At 42.5% G+C, this 21,728-nt stretch overlaps 1 protein-coding gene across 1 annotated transcript in view; it reads left to right on the top strand.

Annotated features, from left to right (window-relative positions):
* Window positions 1-15,419, top strand: part of PIK3C3 (phosphatidylinositol 3-kinase catalytic subunit type 3) — a 126,146-nt gene extending 110,727 nt beyond the window's left edge. Inside the window, 2 exon segments of the mRNA XM_070743632.1 lie at window positions 6,829-6,954; window positions 14,791-15,419. Of these exon segments, the coding sequence (XP_070599733.1) occupies window positions 6,829-6,954; window positions 14,791-14,805 (141 nt within the window). The 3' untranslated portion in view covers window positions 14,806-15,419.
* Window positions 15,420-21,728: the final 6,309 nt, after the last annotated feature.

The following is a 21,728-nucleotide window of genomic DNA, read 5'->3' as shown; positions in this document are numbered from 1 at the left end:
GGTATTACTGTATATCCATCCTTAGATAAAATACAGGAAATAGAATAAGGGCAGACTAGATGGACCATGAGGTCTTTTTCTGCCGTCAATCTTCTATGTTTCTATGTTTCTAAAATGCTTCCACAAATATTCAGGCTTAAAACAAAACCACCTATGTTCTTCTACCCTCTTTCCCCGAAAAAATACAGCGTCTTATATTAATTTTTGCTCCCAAAGATGTGCTACAGCTTATTTTCAGGGGATGTCTTATTTTGTTTCAATGAAGAAGAATTCACATTTATTGCTGAACAAAAAAAAAATGAACATTTATTATATACTGTATGTTGTGGTTAGCTCTGGCCCAGCTCCTGCCCCAAGGAATGTGCAGGTGGATGTGGGGGAAATATCCACATGCCACAGGCCTGTTTTTCTCCCAGTAGAATCTGCCGATGAAGTCTCCTCTGACCAAGGAAGCGTGAGTGACAGGGAAGAGGGGAGTTTGGCAGACAGCCCAGGAGGAGATCAATCATCCGTATCATCCTTGGATTCTGAACAAGAATTAATGACACATCCACGCATGCGTAGAGTGATGCATAGGAGACAACAACTGAAGGATTATTACAAGAGAAAATGAGGCCACCTGTGGTTGGGTGGGGCTTCTGTGATTAGTGCTACAGATAAAAGTGCAGCCTGGTGTTTTAGCCTCATGGCAGTTTATCTGATTCATTGTTTCGTCAAGATTGTGGTTTTTGCTGTTCAAGATTGTGTGTGGACTTTCTGGACTTTAGAATTGGACTCAATTTCCCAGTTATTGGGTGAGCAATTGGATTGCATTTATCCTGTGCCTTGTGTGTACCAGAAAATCCCTTTGACATCTAAAAAGGGAGCTGTTTCTCTTTTTCTGTTTATAAAGACTTTTGGGTTTTCCTTTTATCGTGTGGTGTGTGTCTTCCTTGACTAATTACCCTGTAATTACGGGTGGTTGAGACATGGCCCCCACCCTCCTTGTCTTTCGCAAATTACTTAAGACCCACATTGCTTTGTTGCCAGGCATGGGGGAGTTAAGTAATCCTTTCCCCCTAGGCTATTACAAGTTATGCATGGTATGTTAAAGGGCTATAGTCAATGAAAAAAAGGCTGCCTATAGGAGGTATAAAGAGTCTGGAAGTATAGCTGATAGAGAGGTGTATAAAATGAGACAGAAGGAGGCGAAACAGATAATATATGCTGCTAAAGCCTCAAAAGAGGAAGAAATAGCAAAATCTGTAAAGAAGGGGGATAAAACCTTCTTCAGATATATTAGTGATAGGAAGAAGAAAAACTGCAGCATCACAAAGCTTAGTACCGGGAATAATACATACATTGATGGGAATAAGGAGATCGCTGACCATTTCAATAGCTACTTCTGTTCAGCTTTCTCAAAAGACACCTTACAAAATAATAATAATACTATAGAGGGATATAGCATTGCTTCCAGCTGTACGGATTCAGCTCCAGTGATCTTAGAAGCCGATGTCTTAGAAGAACTTGAAAGATTAAAGATAAATAAGGCAATGGGTCCAGATGGCATCCACCCCAGAGTTCTTAAAGAACTCAGATCTGTCATTGCTACCCCCCTGACTGATTTGTTTAACAAATCCCTGTTAACAAGAGATGTTCCTGAGGATTGGAGAATGGCCAGTGTTGTGCCTATCCACAAGAAGGGCAGTAGAGAAGAAGCTGGTAACTACAGGCCAGTTAGCTTGACATCAGTTGTAGTTAAAATGATGGAGACTCTACTCAAAAAGAGGATAAATCAGCATCTAAAAAACAATAACTTATTGGACCCAAATCAGCATGGCTTTACTGAAGGCAAATCGTGTCAGACTAATCTCATTGAGTTCTTTGACTATGTCACAAAGGTGTTGGATCAAGGTGGTGCCGTGGATATTGCCTATCTGGACTTCAGCAAAGCCTTTGATACGGTTCCACATAAAGAGCTGATAGATAAATTAGTGAAGATTGGACTTAATCCCTGGATAGTTCAGTGGATTTCCAGCTGGCTGAAGCATAGACATCAGAGAGTTATTGTTAATGGCGAGTATTCTGAGCAGAGACAGGTTACAAGTGGTGTGCCACAAGGGTCTGTTCTGGGTCCTATTCTTTTTAATATGTTTGTGAGTGACATAGGGGAAGGTTTGGTAGGGAAGGTTTGCCTATTTGCCGATGACTCTAAAGTGTGCAATAGGGTTGATATTCCTGGAGGGGTCTGTAATATGGTAAATGATTTAGCGTTACTAGATAAATGGTCAAAGCAATGGAAACTGCAGTTTAATGTTTCCAAATGTAAAATAATGCACTTGGGGAAAAGGAATCCTAAATCTGAGTATTGCATTGGCAGTTCTGTGTTAGCAAAAACTTCAGAAGAGAAGGATTTAGGGGTAGTGATTTCTGACAGTCTCAAAATGGGTGAACAGTGTGGTCGGGCGGTAGGAAAGGCAAGTAGGATGCTTGGCTGCATAGCTAGGGGTATAACAAGCAGGAAGAGGGAGATTGTGATCCCCTTATATAGAGCGCTGGTGAGACCACATTTGGAGTACTGTGTTCAGTTCTGGAGACCTCACCTACAAAAAGATATTGACAAAATTGAACGGGTCCAAAGACGGGCTACAAGAATGGTGGAAGGTCTTAAGTATAAAACGTATCAGGAAAGACTGAATGAACTCAATCTGTATAGTCTGGAAGACAGAAGGAAAAGGGGGGACATGATCGAAACATTTAAATATGTTAAAGGGTTAAATAGGGTTCAGGAGGGAAGTGTTTTTAACAGGAAAGTAAACACAAGAACAAGGGGACACAATCTGAAGTTAGTTGGGGGAAAGATCAAAGGCAACATGAGAAAATATTATTTTACTGAAAGAGTAGTAGATCCTTGGAACAAACTTCCAGCAGACGTGGTTGGGAAATCCACAGTAACTGAATTTAAACATGCCTGGGATAAACATATATCCATCCTAAGATAAAATACAGGAAATAGTAAAAGGGCAGACTAGATGGACCAAGAGGTCTTTTTCTGCCGTCAGTCTTCTATGTTTCTATGTTTCTATGTTTGTGTGTATGTTTGGTTTTTTATAATAAGGGTTTTTTAGTTGTTTTTATTAATTGGATTGTTCATGTTGTTTTACCACTGTTGTTAGCCGCCCCGAGTCTGCGGAGAGGGGCGGCATACAAATCCAATTAATAATAATAATAATGATGATGATGATGATAATAACAACAACAACAACAACAACAGTACAATAGTTGTCATCACAAACCAGCATAACCAGACAAACTGAATCCTATCAAGAATTTCTTACTACTACCGTACCATTATTTCCATGTACAACAATTATACTTTCTTCAAATATATGTTATATATGTTCTGTTCGGGAATGCTGAGAAAGGAAACGTCTCCTACATCTTACCTTTGGGGGATGCCTTATATTAGGCAATTCTACGAAACCTCTCCTATGTCTTACTTTCGGGGGTGACTTATTTTTGGGGAAACAGGGTATGTTTCTTTACTTGTTCTACAAACAATCAAAGCAGTGTGTGTTTCTGTCTGTCTGGGACACATACATATAAACAGGTCATCCTCAATTTAGAGCTGTATAATAATGGAGTCTGCCCATTATTCATTATAGGGTGTGACGGTCATAGACCAAGTCACACAACTGTTTACAATCTTCCCTATCTTTCATTGTTTCTTCCTTCCCTCTCTTTTATCTCCTTCCTCCCTCCCTGCCCTATGTTCCTTCCTTCTTTCTTTCCATCCCCCCTCTTTCTCCCTCCCTTCCTTTCCCCCCTCTCTCTCCCTCCCTCTCACTTTCTTCTTCCCTCCCTCCCTCCATTCTTTCTTTCTCCATCTTTCCTTCCCTCTCTCTCCCTCCCTTACTTCTCCCTCTCTTCCTCCCTCCCTTTCTTCACCCATTCTTTCTTTACACCCTCTCTCCCTTTTCCTCCCTCTCTCTTCCTCCCTCCCTTCCCCCCTCTCCCCCTCTCTCCCCCTCCCTTCCTTCCCCCTCTCTCCCTCTCTCCCCCTCCCTTCCTTCCCCCTCTCTCCCCCTCCCTTCCTTCCCCCCTCTCCCTCTCTCTCCCTCCCTCCCTTCCCCCCTCTCTTCCTCCCTCCCTCTCTCCCTCCATTTTTCCTTCCTCCTTCTCTCCCTCCCCCTCTCTCCCTCCCTCCCTTCCCCCTTCTCTCCCTTTCTTCCATCCCCCTCTGTCTCTCCTTCCCTCCTTCCCTTCCTCTTCCCCTTCCCTACCCCCCTTTCTCTTCTTCCCTTCCTTCCCCCCCCTCCTTCCCTTCCTCCCACTCTCCCTCCCTCCCTTTTCATTTCTGCAGGAAAACTGAGAAAACTCTCTGATTTTCTGTTTAGTTTTCTATTTGGTTGCTGTGGATGAGAACCATTTTCTGATTGAAAGAGAATGAATGATGCAGGGTTATTGGAATTAGTAAATTTCATGAAGGAGGCATCTTACTTTACAGATAATTGATCTCAAGGTGAAAACTGTTTACCTTCTGTCCTACTGTTAGCCTTTTGTGGAGATATATCTATAGTTTGTACACATACAGAAATGTCTGACCTTATGGGGGCTTATGGGGATTTTACATTCAGAAGGCTGGAATTGTGCTAGATTGACAAAGAGAGGCATGTGAGCATAACATTGATTTTTAGGGGGTGGGGGGAGGAGAGAGATAGGTAGGTAGGTAGGTAGGTAGATAATATAGACAGATAGATAATACAGACAGACAGACAGACAGACAGACAGATAGATAGATAGATAATATAGACAGATAGATAGACAGACAGATAGAGAGATAGATAGATAGATAGAAAAATAGATTAGATAGATAGATAGATAGATAGATAGATAGATAGATAGATAGATAGATAGATAGATAGATAGATAGATAGATAGATAGATAGATAGATAGATAGATAGATAGACAGATAATATGGACAGGTAGATAGATAGATAGATAGATAGATAGATAGATAGATAGATAGATAGATAGATAGATAGATAGATAGATAGATAGATAGATAGATAGATAGATAGATAGATAGATAGATAGATAGATAGATAGATAGATAATATAGACAGACAGACAGACAGACAGACAGATAGATAATATGGACAGATAGATAGACAGACAGACAGACAGATAGCTAGAGAGATAGATAGAAAAATAGATAGATAGATAGACAGACAGACAGACAGACAGAGCAGACAGACAGATAATACATAGATGAAAAGAATACAGTGATACCTCGTCTTACGAACCCCTCGTCGTACGAACTTTTTGAGGTACGAACCCGGGGTTTAAGATTCTTTTGCCTCTTCTTCCGAACTATTTTCACCTTGCGAACCCGCCGCCCCTGGGATGCCCCACCTCCAGACTTCCGTTGCCATCCGAAGTGCCCGTTTTCGTGCTGGTGGGATTCCCCTTAGGCTCCCCTCCATGGGAAACCCCACCTCCGGATTTTGCCACGCTGCAGGGGAATCCCAGCAGGGGAATTCCACCAGCACGAAAACGGGCGCTTCGGCTGGCAAAAGGGGTGAATTTTGGGCTTGCACGCATCAATCGTTTTTCCATTGATTCCTATGGGAAACATTGTTTCGTCTTACAAACGTTTCACCTTAGGAACCTGGTCCTGGAACCAATTAAGTTTGTAAGATAAGGTATCATTGTATTTGTAACTCAGAAGTCATATGGTGTCCTCATTGCCTTTGAGCTGTTTGTTTTCTTGTGGACCATTCATTATCCAATTAGGAAATGTATTTTTAGCACTGGTGGTGTTACCTAATTGGGTAATGAAACATCTACAAGAAAACAACTAAGCTCAGACAAGGACAATAAAGAGAAGGGGAGAGAGAGAGAAGAAGGGAGAGGAAGAGGGATAGATAGAGATAAAGAAATATTCTGCTTATTTTGTAGAGATGGCCATAAATTCAGAGTCATTTTGTGGGTCCCTCATTCTTTTATGTCCACTGAGAGCCTAAGACAAATTTCTTGTGTGTCCACTCACACTTAGAAACATAGAAACATAGAAGTCTGATGGCAGAAAAAGACCTCATGGTCCATCTAGTCTGCCCTTATACTATTTCTTGTATTTTATCTTAGGATGGATATATGTTTATCCCAGGCATGTTTAAATTCAGTTACTGTGGATTTATCTACCACGTCTGCTGGAAGTTTGTTCCAAGGATCTACTACTCTTTCAGTAAAATAATATTTTCTCATGTTGCTTTTGATCTTTCCCCCAACTAAGTTCAGATTGTGTCCCCTTGTTCTTGTGTCCACTTTCCTATTAGGAACACTTCCCTCCTGGACCTTAATTAAACCTTTAACATATTTAAATGTTTCGATCATGTCCCCCCTTTTCCTTCTGTCCTCCAGACTATACAGATGGAGTTCATGAAGTCTTTCCTGATACGTTTTATGCTTAAGACCTTCCACCATTCTTGTAGCCCGTCTTTGGACCCGTTCAATTTTGTCAATATCTTTTTGTAGGTGAGGTCTCCAGAACTGAACACAGTATTCCAAATGTGGTCTCACCAGCGCTCTATATAGCAGGATCATAATCTTCCTCTTCCTGCTTGTTATACCTCTAGCTATGCAGCCAAGCATCCTACTTGCTTTCCCTACCGCCTGACTGCACTGTTCACCCATTTTGAGACTGTCAGAAATCACTACCCCTAAATCCTTTTCTTCTGAAGTTTTTGCTAACACAGAACTGCCAATACAATACTCAGATTGAGGATTCCTTTTCCCCAAGTGCATCATTTTACTTAAAGTTACTATTCTATTCTTTCTTTTCTCAGGTTCAGGACAAGTTCCGTCTGGATCTGTCGGATGAGGAAGCTGTCCACTACATGCAGAGCTTGATTGACGAAAGTGTCCATGCTCTCTTTGCAGCGATGGTGGAACAGATCCACAAGTTTGCTCAGGTAAGAACGTCTTCGACATTCTCCTAAAACCAAACCAAGAAGCTCATCTTAACAGAATTAAGGATTAGGAAGGCAACCTTATCCTCTCCTGAGAACAGGGATGGCTAATTTCCCCAGATCAAAAGTAGACCCTCAACGTTTGATATGAAGCAGGCGCGGGTTCCTCTTAACTGTCTACCGGTGCGCTGCGCACACATCATGACAATTTGTGCACACATTTATCTGTCTGTCTATCTATCTATCTATCTATCTATCTATCTATCTATCTATCTATCTATCTATTAGATTTTTATGCCACCCTTTCTCCTTAGACTCAGGGCGGCTTACAACATGTTAGCAATCCCCCCCCCCCTTTTAAAACAGCCAGCCTATTGCCCCCACAATCCGGGTCCTCATTTTACCCACCTCGGAAGGATGGAAGGCTGAGTCAACCTTGAGCCGTTGATGAGATTTGAACCGCTGACCTTCAGATCTACAGTCAGCTTCAGTGGCCTACAGTACAGCACTCTACCTGCTGCGCCACTCCACTTGCTACACTTGTATTTGTGCACATTCCCATCATGCGATTCTGCGTCCGTGCATGTACAAGAAGCAAAATAGTACCAAAACCTTGCAAGGGGTCACACATGTGCACGCAATTTATGTGGATTTTTACTTCCACGCACGCACGGAAACTAAAAAACACTGAAATGTTGCGTGAGAGAGCATATCCCCTGGTGAGATTTTGTTTCCATGCATTTTAGATCTGAATGTGTCTTTTGCTATTCTAATGGTGGTGGGGTCAGGCTTCCAAGTAACAACCTCAACGAATGAAGACTCAAAGGCCTGAAGTTCCTCAAAGTTTCAATTTATTAGAGATGCCATATTGTCACATAGAAGAGAAGAAAAGAAATGAAGAATAGAATAGGATTAAATAGAATAGAATGAATGAATGAAGAATAGAATAGAGGAGCAGAGAAGAGAAGAGAGGAGAAGAGAAGAGATGAATATAATAGGATTAAATAGAATAGAATGAATGAATGAAGAATAGAATACAATAGAATAGAATAGAGGAGCAGAGAAGAGAAGAGATAAGAAGAGAAGAGATGAAGAATATAATAGAATTAAATAGAATGAATGAAGAATAGAATAGAATAGAGGAGCAGAGAAGAGAAGAGAGGAGAAGAGAAGAGAAGAGATGAAGAATATAATAGGATTAAATAGAATAGAATGAATGAAGAATAGAATAGAATAGAATAGAGAAGAAGAGAGGAGAAGAGAAGAGATGAATAATATAATAGGATTAAATAGAATAGAATGAATGAATGAATGAAGAATAGAATAGAGGAGCAGAGAAGAGAAGAGAGGAGAAGAGAAGAGATGAAGAATATAATAGGATTAAATAGAATAGAATGAATGAAGAAGAGAAGAGGAATGGAATGGAATAGAATAGGAATTAGAATAAAACAGAATAGAATAGAATAGAATTCTTTAATGGCCAAGTGTGATTGGACACACAAGGAATTTGTCTTGGTGCATATTATTATTATTTATTATTATTATTTATTAGATTTGTATGTCTCCCCTCTCCGAAGACTCGGGGCGGCTCACAACAATAATAAAAACAATATTATAGTAGAACAAATCTAATATTTAAAAAAGCATATAACATCTCAGTGATCATAAAACAAAAGATACATTTGTCAAGAATCATGAGATACAACACTTAATGATTGCCATAGGGGTCAAATAAAGCAATGAATAAACAATCAATCAACAAGCAACATCTGGGAAAATACAAATCTGAGAGGTTTTCCCCACCCAAAAGAAAATCAAAGATCCATCCCCTGCACCCCTCCCATGGTCCAATCGATTCGCTGTCCTTTAGATTGCCTACCAAAGGCCAGGTTAAAAATTACAAATGTTTGCTCATTGCTCTGAGTGTTACTCTTGGTTCTGCCTGCCAAGATTCTTCTTTTAATTAGAAGAAGAATCAATTGGTGCTTTAATTCCTGCGCAAAGTGACTCATGAAGTCTACAGTTTCTACAAGAACGGATACTTATTAAAACCCCTTATCTGAGCCAGCTTAACTAACTGTCCTGCCAATTTTTGTTTCACCCCTGTGGTTTATGAGTCTCTCTTCCTTTCCACTCCAGTCACCTACCAACCCTAAGTAAATATATAGGATTCCTGATCTGATATCAAGTTTAATTAACTGGAAAACGTCACTGGAAGCCACATAATTGTTACTGGTGGTTTTCTAATGCTGTATTAGGAGCAGCACAACCATTCTTGACAGTTTCCTTTGGGTGACTACTCTCCAAGATAATCCCAAAGGTGTTTTCTTCAAGAGGCAACCGGACTTTCAGATTATTTTTTTCTTTGAAGACATTTTGCTTCTCAGCTGAGAAGCTTCTTCAGTTCTGACAGGTGGTGAGGAATGGAGGGATTGATACTCCTTGCAAATAGCTGGTCGTTTTCATTCTTTTAGAGAGTCGTTGAGGCCACTTGGACATTTATCTGTCTCGTCAGGGTCACCTAAGTGGTGCAAATGAGTGTGGAGCCTTCTTGGAACTATTGAAAGGACTGTGCTGTAGATTAGAGATAGATTTTTTTAAAAAAATTATTTATTTATGTTAGTTAGTTAGTTAGTTAGTTAGTTAGTTAGTTAGTTAGTTAGTTAGTTAGTTAGTTAGTTAGTTAGTTATTGGATTTGTATGCCGCCCCTCTCCGTAGACTAGGGGTGGCTAACAGCAATAATAAAATAGCATATAATAATAAATCCAATACTAAAAACAATGAAAAACCCATTATTATAAAAACCAAACATACATACAGACATACTATGCATAAAATTGTAAAGGCCTAGGGGGAAAGAGTATCTCAATTCCCCCATGCCTGGCGGCAGAGGTGGGTTTTAAGTAGCTTACCAAAAGCAAGGAGGGTGGGGGCAATTCTAATCTCTGGTGGGAGTTGGTTCCAGAGGGCTGGGGCCACCAGAGAGAAGGCTCTTCCCCTGGGTCCCGCCAAGCGGCATTGTTTAGTTGACGGGACCCGGAGAAGACCCACTCTGTGGGACCTAACCGGTCACTGGGATTCGTGCAGCAGAAGGCGGTCCCTGAGATAATCTGGTCCAATGGCATGAAGGGCTTTATAGGTCATAACCAACACTTTGAATTGTGACCGAAAACTGATCGGCAACCAATGCAGACTGCGGAGTGTTGGTGTAACATGGGCATACCTGGGGAAGCCCATGATTGCTCTCGCAGCTACATTCTGAACGATCTGAAGTTTCCGAACACTTTTCAAAGGTAGCCCCATGTAGAGAGCATTACGGTAGTCGAACCTCGAGGTGATGAGGGCATGAGTGACTGTGAGCAATGAGTCCCAGTCCAGATAAGGCCGCAACTGGTGCACCAGGCGAACCTGGGCAAATGCCCCCCTCGCCACAGCTGAAAGATGGTTCTCTAATGTGAGCTGTGGATCGAGGAGGACGCCCAAGTTGCGGACCCTCTCTGAGGGGGTCAATGATTCTCCCCCCAGGGTAATGGACGGACAGATGGAATTGTGCTTGGGAGATGATCTTGTACCCTTTCCTCTCTGTTGAGAAAAGGCTGTTCAGTTTTAATATAGATTGCTTAATGATGCTCTAAAACAGTGGTTCTCAAACTGGGAGTCAGGACCCCTTTGAGGGTCAAATGACTGTTTCACGGGGGTCACCCAAGTCCATTAGAAAAGACACATTTTCCATGGCGTTAGGAACTAAAGCTTCTATTCTGGCACCTTGGAACATATTTCTTACAATGCGGCCAATCGGGCGTTTACAGTGGGGGTGTCCCTCTGACCTTCCTGCCAATCAGCTTAAAGCTCTGTTGGGAGAATTGGCGCTAAAGTTATGGTTGGGGGTCACCACAATATGAGGAACTGTATTAAGGGGTTGCAGTAGAAAGGTTGAGAACCACTGCTGTAAAAGAACATGGTGATGCCGTAGTCCCAAATCACTGGCCATTGTTTTAGCCTATCACACAAAATTTATTCATTGCCCAATTTGTGAGCAGGTGATGAGCTGGAAGGTGCATTAAACATGTCATTGGTTTGGAATCATTGTGCAGCCACAGGAGACCCAAATCCAGGCCCCCGTGAAATCTGTTGACCCTTATATAGTGTCCATTCAGGTAAGATCATTACTGGACCACAAAAAGGTTTCCTCTTTACTCTATATATTCAAAATGGACATACATACATACATACATACATACATACATACATACATACATACATACACATACATATGTCTGTGTAGAATAGAATAGAATAGAATAGAATAGAATTTTATTGGCCAAGTGTGATTGGACACATGAGGAATTTGTCTTGGTGCATATGCTCTCAGCGTACATAAAATAAAATATACATTTGTCAAGAATCATGTGGTACAACACTTAATGATTGTCATAGGGGTCAAATATGCAATGAAGAAGCAATATTAATAAAAATCTTAGGATATAAGCAACAAGTTACAGTCATACAGTCAACATGGGAGGAAATGGGTGATAGGAATGATGATAAAAAGTAGTAGAATAGAAGTGCAGATTTAGTAGAAAGTCTGACAGTGTTGAGGGAATTATTTGTTTAGTAGAGTGATGGCGTTCGGGAAAAAACTGTTCTTGTGTCTAGTTGTCTTGGTGTGCAGTGCTCTGTAGCGACGTTTTGAGGGTAGGAGTTGAAACAGTTTATGTCCAGGATGAGAGGGGTCAGTAAATATTTTCCCCGCCCTCTTTTTGACTCGTGCAGTATACAGGTCCTCAATGGAAGGCAGGTTGGCAGCAATTGTTTTTTCTGCAGTTCTGATTGTCCTCTGAAGTCTATGTCGGTCCTGTAATATACAGGTGTGAGTGTAAATATATAGCAATAACTAGCTGTCATTCCTGGATGTACAAATCAGCCACAACCCAGATGGGAGCATCGACACAGAGGTATAACGAAAGATCATAAGCATTTTGCACAAGGGAGGCTGGACTTGGGTCTCTTGTGGCTATGCAATGATTCCAAACTGATGACACATTTAACTCCACCTGCTCATCTCCTACAGAGCACTTCTGAATGGCTTACCAAACTCAAGTGTTGTACCATCAAAATCATTTTTTTAAAAAATCATTTACCGTTCAAACAGAATAAGTTACCAATAAGTGTGATAAATTATCAGTAGGCACCCATAAGCATCTTCATGCGAGAAGCACACGAAAACTGTGGCTTGAGTTTGAAATGTGTTGGGCACAACTTTGGAAAGCAAGGAGAAAAATCAATCCGGTGCCTCTTTCCTAAAATTTGAGGGGTGGGGTGGGAGGGAATGGTAGTGAGACCGTCCTTTTACTTCTCTTCAGAACGTTAAATATTCCCCTGGCCATCAAAAGGTTGCCCAGGCTTTTATGCTGCCTTGTAAAAATTCCTCCAAGATAATTTCATGTAAAGCACTCTCAAAACAGCTATTTTAGCGTTAAGTATTATGCCTCAGTATCCCTTTGAGCACACTTAGATTCATTTTTTTTCCGTCTCTCCGTTCTTGGTTCTTTGCCAGGTAAATGTTAACTCGTTCCTTCCTTCCCTTCTGTACTTTGTCAGGCTGATAAAGCTCGCCAGATATAATACAGGGAAAGTGAAATTTACTTACCTTCCCTACCAGTTCGGAAATGCATGAACTGTTGCTCTCTGTATGTGGTTGCTTTGTTGCAGACATTTTATTACCCAACTAGGCAATATCACCCATGCACATCTTAGATGAGGGAGTAGAAGGGGAACTCATCGGATTTGTAGGAATAGCCAACACCGCAGAAGACAAGTTCAGGATCCAAAGAGATCTGGACAGACCTGAACCATGCACCCTGTTCAACAAAATGAATTTTAATGTGAAGAAAAGCAAAATTTTACATTTAGGCAGGAAAAACCGAAGGTACAGGTACCGACTAGGTGAGATCCGGCTCATAAACAGTACCTGTAAGAGGGACCTAGGAGCCCCAGTGGATGATCGCTTGAATATGAGCCAGCAGTGTGCAAGAGCAGCCCAAAAAGTTAACACAATCCTTGGTTGCAAAAAAAGAGGCCTAGAATCAAAATCACATAAAGTATTAATACCACATTATAAAACCTTACTAAGAACACTTATCTGGATGGGTATCAACAGACTCAAGCTCAACCCTGATAAGATGGAGTGGCTGTGGGTTTTGCCTCCCAATGACAATTCTATCTGTCCGTCCATCACCCTGGGGGGGGGAGTTATTGACCCCCCCCCTCAGAGAGGGTCCGCAACTTGGCCGTCCTCCTCGATCCACAGCTCACATTAGAGAAACATCTTTCAGCTGTGGCGAGGGGGACGTTTGCCCAGGTTCGCCTGGTGCACCAGTTGCGGCCCCATTTGGACCAGGAGGCACTGCTCACAGTCACTCATGCCCTCATCACCTCGAGGTTCGACTACTGTAATGCTCTCTACATGGGGCTACCTTTGAAAAGTGTTCAGAAACTTCAGATCGTGCAGAATGCAGCTGCGAGAGCAGTCATGGGCTTTCCCAAATATGCCCATGTTACACCAACACTCCGCAGTCTGCATTGGTTGCCGATCAGTTTCCGGTCACTATTGAAAGTGTTGGTTATGACCTATAAAGCCCTTCATGGCACCGGTCCAGATTATCTCAGGGACCGCCTTCTGCTGCACGAATCCCAGCAACCAGTTAGGTCCCACAGAGTTGGCCTTCTCCGGGTCCTGTCAACTAAACAATGTCATTTGGTGGGACCCAGGGGAAGAGCCTTCTCTGTAGCGGCCCCGACCCTTTGGAACCAACTCCCCCCAGAGATTAGAATTGCCCCCACCCTCCTTGCCTTTCGTAAGCTTCTTAAAATACACCTCTGCCGTCAGGCATGGGGGAAATGAGATATTCTTTCCCCCTAGGCCTTACAATTTACGCATGGTATGTTTGTATGTATGTTTGGTTTTACAATAAGGGGTTTTTTAGTTGTTTAGTATTGGATTGTTACATGCCGTTTTTTGTCACTATTGTTAGCCGCCCCAAGCCTGCGGAGAGGGGCGGCATACAAATCCAATAAATAAATAAATAAATAAATAAACACACCTGAAATACTGCATCCACTTTTGGTCCCCAGCAGTGAAGGGCTCCCAGGGTGATTTGACAGAAAAAAATGTATAACTCTTCCCTGGTACAAGCTGAGACGGAGGAAAGCCTGTGGTCTAGAGGTTTGCCGGTTCAAATTTATTTATTATTTATTTATTAATTACATTTGCATGCCGCCCCTCTCCGCAGACTCGGGGCGGCTAACAGCAGTAAAAAAGACAAATATAACAAATCTAATATAAAAAGTAATTTTAAAAACCCCAATTTAAGAGGCCAATCATACAAACAGACATAAGCCTAGGGGGAAGGGAATATCTCAATTCCCCCATGCCTGACGACAGAGGTGGGTTTTAAGGAGCTTACAAAAGGCAAGGAGGGTGGAGGCAATTCTGATCTCTGGGGGGAGTTGGTTCCAGAAGGTCGGGGCCACCACAGAGAAGTCTCTTCCCATGGGTCCCTCCGAACGACATTGTTTAGTCGACGGGACCCAGAGAAGGCCAACTCTGTGGGACCTAACTGGTCGCTGAGATTCGTGCGGCAGAAGACGGTCCCAGAGATATTCTGGTCCGGTGCCAAGAAGGGCTTTATAGGTCATAACCAACACTTTGAATTGTGACCGGAAACCGATTGGCAACCAATGCAGATATGCAAATATGCAATGCAAATCCCAGTAATGGTATGGCTAGCTGATGAGAGAATGTTCCTTAATGTTTTCTTTCTCTTTCCCTTATTCAGTACTGGAGAAAATGAGTCCTCTTCACTTCTGAAGGAAAAAAATATATATACCCAGGGGCTTCCTGGAACTGCTGAAGATAACAACAAACAAGGATGTCGTTTTTCTACCTTGGAGAATAAATTATCAAGAATTGCCATTCCAAACTAGGACAGGGATGTGTGTTCCTCACGCTCGGTTATCATAGTTTGGAAAATAAGTGAGGCAATGCTGTCCCCAGAACCACAATGACAAGAAGAATATATATATAGCGACTGGTTTTTGAAGGACATCTGTGCACTTATTACTGTGGTCCCTCAACAGGAACAAAACTATTGAGAGACACATGCGGCCAAAGCTTATGAACTTGGAACGGAAGTTTGGAGTTCTTTCTAAAACTTGTCCAAACTTGGGGTGGACCTCCCTTTTAGAGTAGGTAGGTTCCTACAGATTCTTTTTTTACAAAAAAGGAGGTCCTACAAGCTCTCATCAGATCCGGACTTTAGAACAAAGCAAAGTCCTCAAAAGATATCAGCGACAGACGTCAAATGCCTGATGGGGAGAGAGTTGCAGTGTTCATTTTCCATGCAACAACATCAACAATGTATGTTGACTGTAGATGCCAAATCCAATAAAATGACTTTGGTGCAAACTTAAATTCTCTTTATTTAAGCTTCTTCAGTTTCTTTATTCAGATGTCCTTAGATATAAGAATCTATTTAAAGATTTACCGTATTTTTCAGAGCATAAGACCCACTTTAGTTTTGGAGGAGGAAAACAAGGGGAAACAATTCTGCCTCCCAGCAATTTGCCTCCTAGCAAACAGCACAGATGATATATACTGTTTGCTGTGTATTTCTGTGCATGTGTGCCTGCCCCATAGAAATAACAAAGAATTGGAGAAATGTACATTATGGCAGTATATTAATGGTAGAAAGTTTTCTTAAATGTAGTCACACTAACTCCTCCCATTTAAATAGATCTACAGTGATACCTTGTCTTACAAACTTAATTGGTTCCGGGGCGAGGTTCTTAAGGTAAAAAGTTTGTAAGACGAAACAATGTTTCCCATAGGAATCAATGGAAAACTGATTAATGCGTGCAAGCCCAATTCACCCCTTTTGCCTGTCAAATTGCCTGTTTTTGTGCTGCTGGGATTCCCCTGAGGTTCCCCTCCATAGGAAACCCCACCTCCGGACTTCTGTGTTTTTGCGATGCTGCAGGGGAATCCCAGCAGGGGAATCCAAGCATCGCAAAAATGAGTGCTTTGCTGGCAACGGAAGTCCAGAGGTGGGGCTTCCCAGAGAAGGGAGCATCAGTGAAATTGCAGCATCGCAAAAACACCAAAGTCCTCAAAACCCCACCTCCAGACCTCTGTGTTTTTGCGATGCTGCAATTTCACTGAGACTCCCCTCGCTGGGAAAGCCCACCTCCAGACTTGAAGCACCCATTTTTGCGCTGCTGGGATTCCCCTGCAGCATCACAAAAACACGGAAGTCCAGAGGTGCGGTTTCCCATGGAGGGGAGCGTCAGGGGAATCCCAGCAGTGCAAAAATGGGTGCTTCTCTGGCAATGGAAGTCCGGAGGCGGGGCATACCAGCGGCGGCAGTGGGTTTTTAAGGTGAAAATAGATTGTAAGAAGAGGCAAAAAAATCTTAAACCTCGGGTTTGTATCTCGAAAAGTTTGTATGACGAGGCGTTTGTAAGACGAGGTATCACTGTACTCCAAACATAGCTAAGTCAGGGTTTAACACAGCTGCCTTATCTTAACACTAAAACAGGACACTGTTACATTTCAGATTATACTTGTTCAGATGCTATTAAAATTGATGTGGCTTCCTGGAAGTACACATTATTCTCTGCTCCTCCTTCTCAAAATCTGTGACCAGCTGTACTGTATGTGGACCACTCACAACACCAGATGCCCTTCCTGTCGCCAATGTGGAGGGGGGGTTTTTTCAGTGTGTGCCCAGAGAGAGAACTATCTGCTTCTACCTAGGATCAAACTCACAGCCTCCTGATTGTAAGGCCAGAGCTCCACCTCTAGGCCACCACACCACACTTCAGCTTGAAATGACTGCCACGAAATCTAGGATTTCTTAACACTTAGGCTAGTACAGTGGTACCTTGACATACGAGTCTAATTCGTTCCAGACCCGAGCTCGTATGTCGATCACCGCATCTCGAACGAATGCCTTTAGACTTTGTTTTTCGCGCCGAGATAATTGGAAGCATGGAATTCTTGCACCACCTAGTGGAAGCTCGGCTCGTATCCCGAATTGGAGCTCGGGTGTCGAACAGAAATTTTGCTCGCATCTCGGCTCGTAACTTGGAATACTCGCATGTGGAGCAGCTCGTATCTAGAGATACTACTGTATTCCGAAATTGGTTTACTTGACGGTAGATCTTTCAGATGCCACTTAACTCTTACAGAAAAGAATAAAGCTAACTGGAGGTGTCCCTCAACTTACAACCATCTGTTTAGCAATTGTTTGAAGTTACAACAGCACTGAAAAAAGGGACTTCCAGTTGATCCTCGTATTTACAATTATTGCAGGCTATGTCATCCACATTTAGGTTATTTACAATCTTCCCAGCCAGCTTACAACAAGCAAAGTCAATGAGAGAAGCCAGTTGTCAGACTGAAAGCCATCATGTGGAGTTAGAGGCTTTGGCCTGCCACAGTAACACAGCATAAGGGAATTGGGAGGGGTGGAGAGTTATAGCCACAACAAGTTCCTTCTCAGAGTCCAAGGTCATCTTTTGTTCTATGTCAACTTTACAAAAGAGGAAATAGGTGAATCCCTGCACTGTACTGGTCCACGTGATTGCACTTGTGGGCGTGGGGATGTGAGATGAATCTTAACCTGGGTGGAACACTGGAGATAAATTAGTATCAGAATGGCCGAAATGTAATCCAACATGGCTCTGCTAATAAATCAAACCTCTTGTGTGAGAATTGGAGTGGACTCAGATTTATTTCTCAGATGCTATTTGGGGCGTTGACAACAAATTCCAATACTCATTTCTCTCCAGTGCTCCATGGTTGGGCATGCCCAGATGTGACCCAAAGCCACATATGGGTGCTCAGTTCACATTATGCTGTTAGCATAAGTTAGCATGAGTTTTGAACCCTAGGCTTTGCAAACACTGAGCTCTGGGTAGGCCTGAAGGCCTGGGAAAATTCTAGCCTGGGGAACTTCCAGATTGCAGCAAAATGTAACAGGAGTGTATTTGCTGACACCTCAAAGCCTACTGCCAAGACTTCCCTAGATTTTGCAACGTTATGAATGCCGTACTGTTTAGTGTGTATGAATATCCACATCATGTAAGCTGTGCAAAGGTTGCATAGAGATAAAATTCCTATAAGAAAGCTGGCTAGGGAGAGGAAGTGTGGACTGATGGATGGATGGATGGATCAATGCATTCGCTCTTGGAACAAAGTTGGCTTCTTTCGCTCCTACGATGGTCTCTGCTTATCTTTGAACCCTACCCTGTTTAATGGATCCCCCCCCCAGCTAGCTATATTCACCCCTCCGTAGCCCTCATCCCCAGAGTGGCAACATGGAAGCCCCAAATATGCCCTCATAGTGTTTTTTAAATTATTAGATTTGTTTTACATTGTCTTTGTTATTGTTGTGAGCCGACCCAAGTCTACAGAGAAGGGCGGCATACAAATCTAATAAATAGATAGATGGATGGATAGATAGATAGATAGATAATGATAGATAGATAGATAGATAGATAGACAGACAGACAGACAGACAGACAGACAGACAGACAGACAGACAGACAGACAGACAGACAGACAAATCAGGCCAACTTCAGAGTTGATAGAGAAATTCTGGAATAAGAACATAAAAACATAAGAAGAGTCATACTGAATGGAAAGCCCACCGAGTCCAGCATTCTGTGTCACACAATGGCCCACCAATTGTCCATGGGGATCTTAAGCAGAAAGAGAAGGCAAGACCCTCCCTTTCCCTTGACCCCCAACAAATGGTATTCAAGGGAATCCTGCCTGCCTCAACCAACATAGAGGTGGCACTTGGACATCTGTTTCAATAACCACCAATACACTTGGCATCCATGAATCTGTCTAATCCTGCCTTGAAGCTATCAAGGCTGACAGCTGTCATGACCTCTTCTGGAAGTGAATTCCATAAACCAACGACCCTCTGGCTGAAGAAATATTTCCCTTTATTTGTCCTCGTTTTCTTACCTGTTAGCTTTAGGGAGTGCCCCCTCATCCTAGTATTGTGTGATAGAGAAAAGAATTTTCTATCTTTTCTATTCCATGCATGATTTTATACACTTCGATCAAGTCACCCGCCGTCTTTCAAGGCTGAAGAGACCAAGATGTTGCAACCTGGTTTCATAAGGGAGGGGCTCCATTTCCTTGATCATTCTTGTTGCCCTTTTTTGCACCTTTTCCAGTTCCATTATTTATTATTTATTTATTTATTTATTAATCAGATTTGTATGCCGCCCCTCTCCATAGACTCGGGGCGGCGAACAACAATAATAATACAATGTAAAGAAATCTAATATTTAAGTTATTTTTTTTAAAAAAACCAATTTAAGAAACCAATCATACATACTGACATACCATGCATAAATTTTATAAGTCTAGGGGGAAGGGAAAGTCTCAATTCCCCCATGCCTGATGACAGAAGTGGGTTTTAAGGAGCTTACAAAAGGCAAGGAGGGTGGGGGCAACTCTGATATCTGGGGGGAGTTGGCCGCCATAGAGAAGGCTCTTCCCCTGGGTCCCGCCAAATGACATTGTTTAGTTGACGGGACCCGGAGAAGGCCAACTCTGTGAGACCTAACTGGTCGCTGGGATTCGTGCGACAGAAGGCGGTCCCGTAGATATTCTGGTCCGATGCCATGAAGGGCTTTATAGGTCATAACCAACACTTTGAATTGTGACCGGAAACTGATCGGCAACCAATGCAGACTGCAGAGTGTTGGTGTAACATGGGCATATTTGGGAAAGCCCATGACTGCTCTCGCAGCTGCATTCTGCATGATCTGAAGTTTCCGAACACTTTTCAATTTTATATCCTTCTTGAGGTGCAGTGACCAGAACTATGCACAGTACTCCAAGTGTGGTCTTGCCATCTATTTGTACAGAGGCAATAAAACATGTGGCAATGTGGCAATATAACACATAGCTCATGTGTCGTAAGTTGAGGACTATCAGTACAACTGAAAATTCATCTGTAGGCAAGAGATACTTGCACCGTCGCATCTTTTTGTGGGTCCAAATTAACACGAGGTGAATAAATCCTGCATTTATCTCAATGCTCTTTTGTCGATAGGCATTCGGTAGCACATAATACTAATGGAAAAAATGTTCTTTAATTGAGTTGGTATATTTTCTCAGTTAATAACCAGGTTCCTTGTACCGAGCATTCTCTCTGTCCACTTTTATTGTGCTACTTAACTGGTGCAGAGGGACATTTTATTGTAATGACACCACAACCCGAGATAAAATAGGCACAGGCTTTCCAACGTATTTGCATCTTGCAGATTGGAAGTGGTGAGGGAGATGTCGCATCGAAGATTTTTTTTTTTTCATTATTGCCTCCGGTTTGCCCTTTGAGAGACCTCCTTTTTCCTCGTCCTTTTTAATTTTTAATCGGCTTCTGAAATTATTTTCAAACCCATTTTTCCCCTTCTTATTTAAACGCCACGTTTTCCTCTTGTACTTCTCCTATTTTGTGGAGCGCATTAAAAAATGTTTTCTGAGCAACGTAAGATCTATAAAACCAAATGGTTCTCCCGAGGTTTGTATCATAACGTTGCTGTTTTCGGCTACACAATTTCATCAACTGGCTTGGGGCTTGGGGAAGTTTATAGCTCTCTACATGGGGCTACCACTGAACAGTGTTCAGAAACTTCAGATTGTCCCAAATGCAGCTGTGCGAGCTGTATTGGGCCTTCCAAGACATGCCCATATCTCGTCATCACTCCACGGCTACATGTTGAGAGATTCCAGTGAGATTCCAGTGAGAGAAACAGTGCAAGAGGGAGAGAAGCAGGGGGAGAAAGAGAGAGAAAGAAAGAGAAATAGAGAGAGGGGGAGAAAGAGAGAAAAGAGAGAGGAAGGAAGGGAGAGGAAGAAAGAGAAACAGAGAGAGAGAAAGAGGAAGGGAGGGAGAGAAAAAGAAAGAGAAAGGGAGGGAGGGAGGAAGAAAGAGAAAGAGGAAGGAGGAAAGGAGAGAGAAAGAAAGAGAAAGGGAAGGAAGGAAGAGAGAGAGAAAGATAGAAAAAAGAGAGAGGAAGGAAGGAAGAGAGAGAAAGAAAGAGGGAGGGAGATAGAGAAAGACAGAGCAAGGGGGAGGAAAAGTTTATAGCTATGGGGCTACCACTGAAGAGTGTTCGGAAACGTCAGATCATCCCAAATGCAGCTGCGTGAGCGGTATTGGGCCTTCCAAGACATGCCCATATGTCGTCATCACTCCGCAGACTGCATTGGCTACCGATCTGTTTCCGGACACAATTCAAAGTGTTGGTTATGACCTATAAAGCCCTACATGGCATCGGACCAGAGTACCTCCGAGACCGTCTTCTGCCGCCTGAATCCCAGCAACCGGTGAGGCCCCACAGAGTTGGTCTCCTTAGGGTCCCATCGACCAAACAATGTCGGCTGGTGGTGTCACACTGTATAGTGACAGCCCCTCAGAGACATTTGGTAATGAAACAGTTCACTAATGTGTCTTATTGGATCCGCCTCTTGTCTCGCCACTTCATCTTTCTTCCTTAACCTCCATGAATCTCCATGATGTAAGAGGCATATATTCTCCTGTCCCTCGAGACAGTCTTTTATTTGTTTTATCTCTGTTTTTTAAAATAAAAATCTTGTTTAAAAAATTATTAAGGCTTCTATCCATCGACCTCCGGAGTTAAGGTCCTAACAGACCATAATTTCCACGACAGGTGGGACCTAGGGGAA

Source organism: Erythrolamprus reginae, chromosome 2 (assembly GCF_031021105.1).
Source record: "Erythrolamprus reginae isolate rEryReg1 chromosome 2, rEryReg1.hap1, whole genome shotgun sequence".
NCBI classification, from domain to species: Eukaryota; Metazoa; Chordata; class Lepidosauria; order Squamata; family Dipsadidae; genus Erythrolamprus; species Erythrolamprus reginae.
The sequence above is the reverse complement of the archived record's forward strand: the minus strand, read 5'-3'. Positions and strand labels throughout refer to the sequence as shown.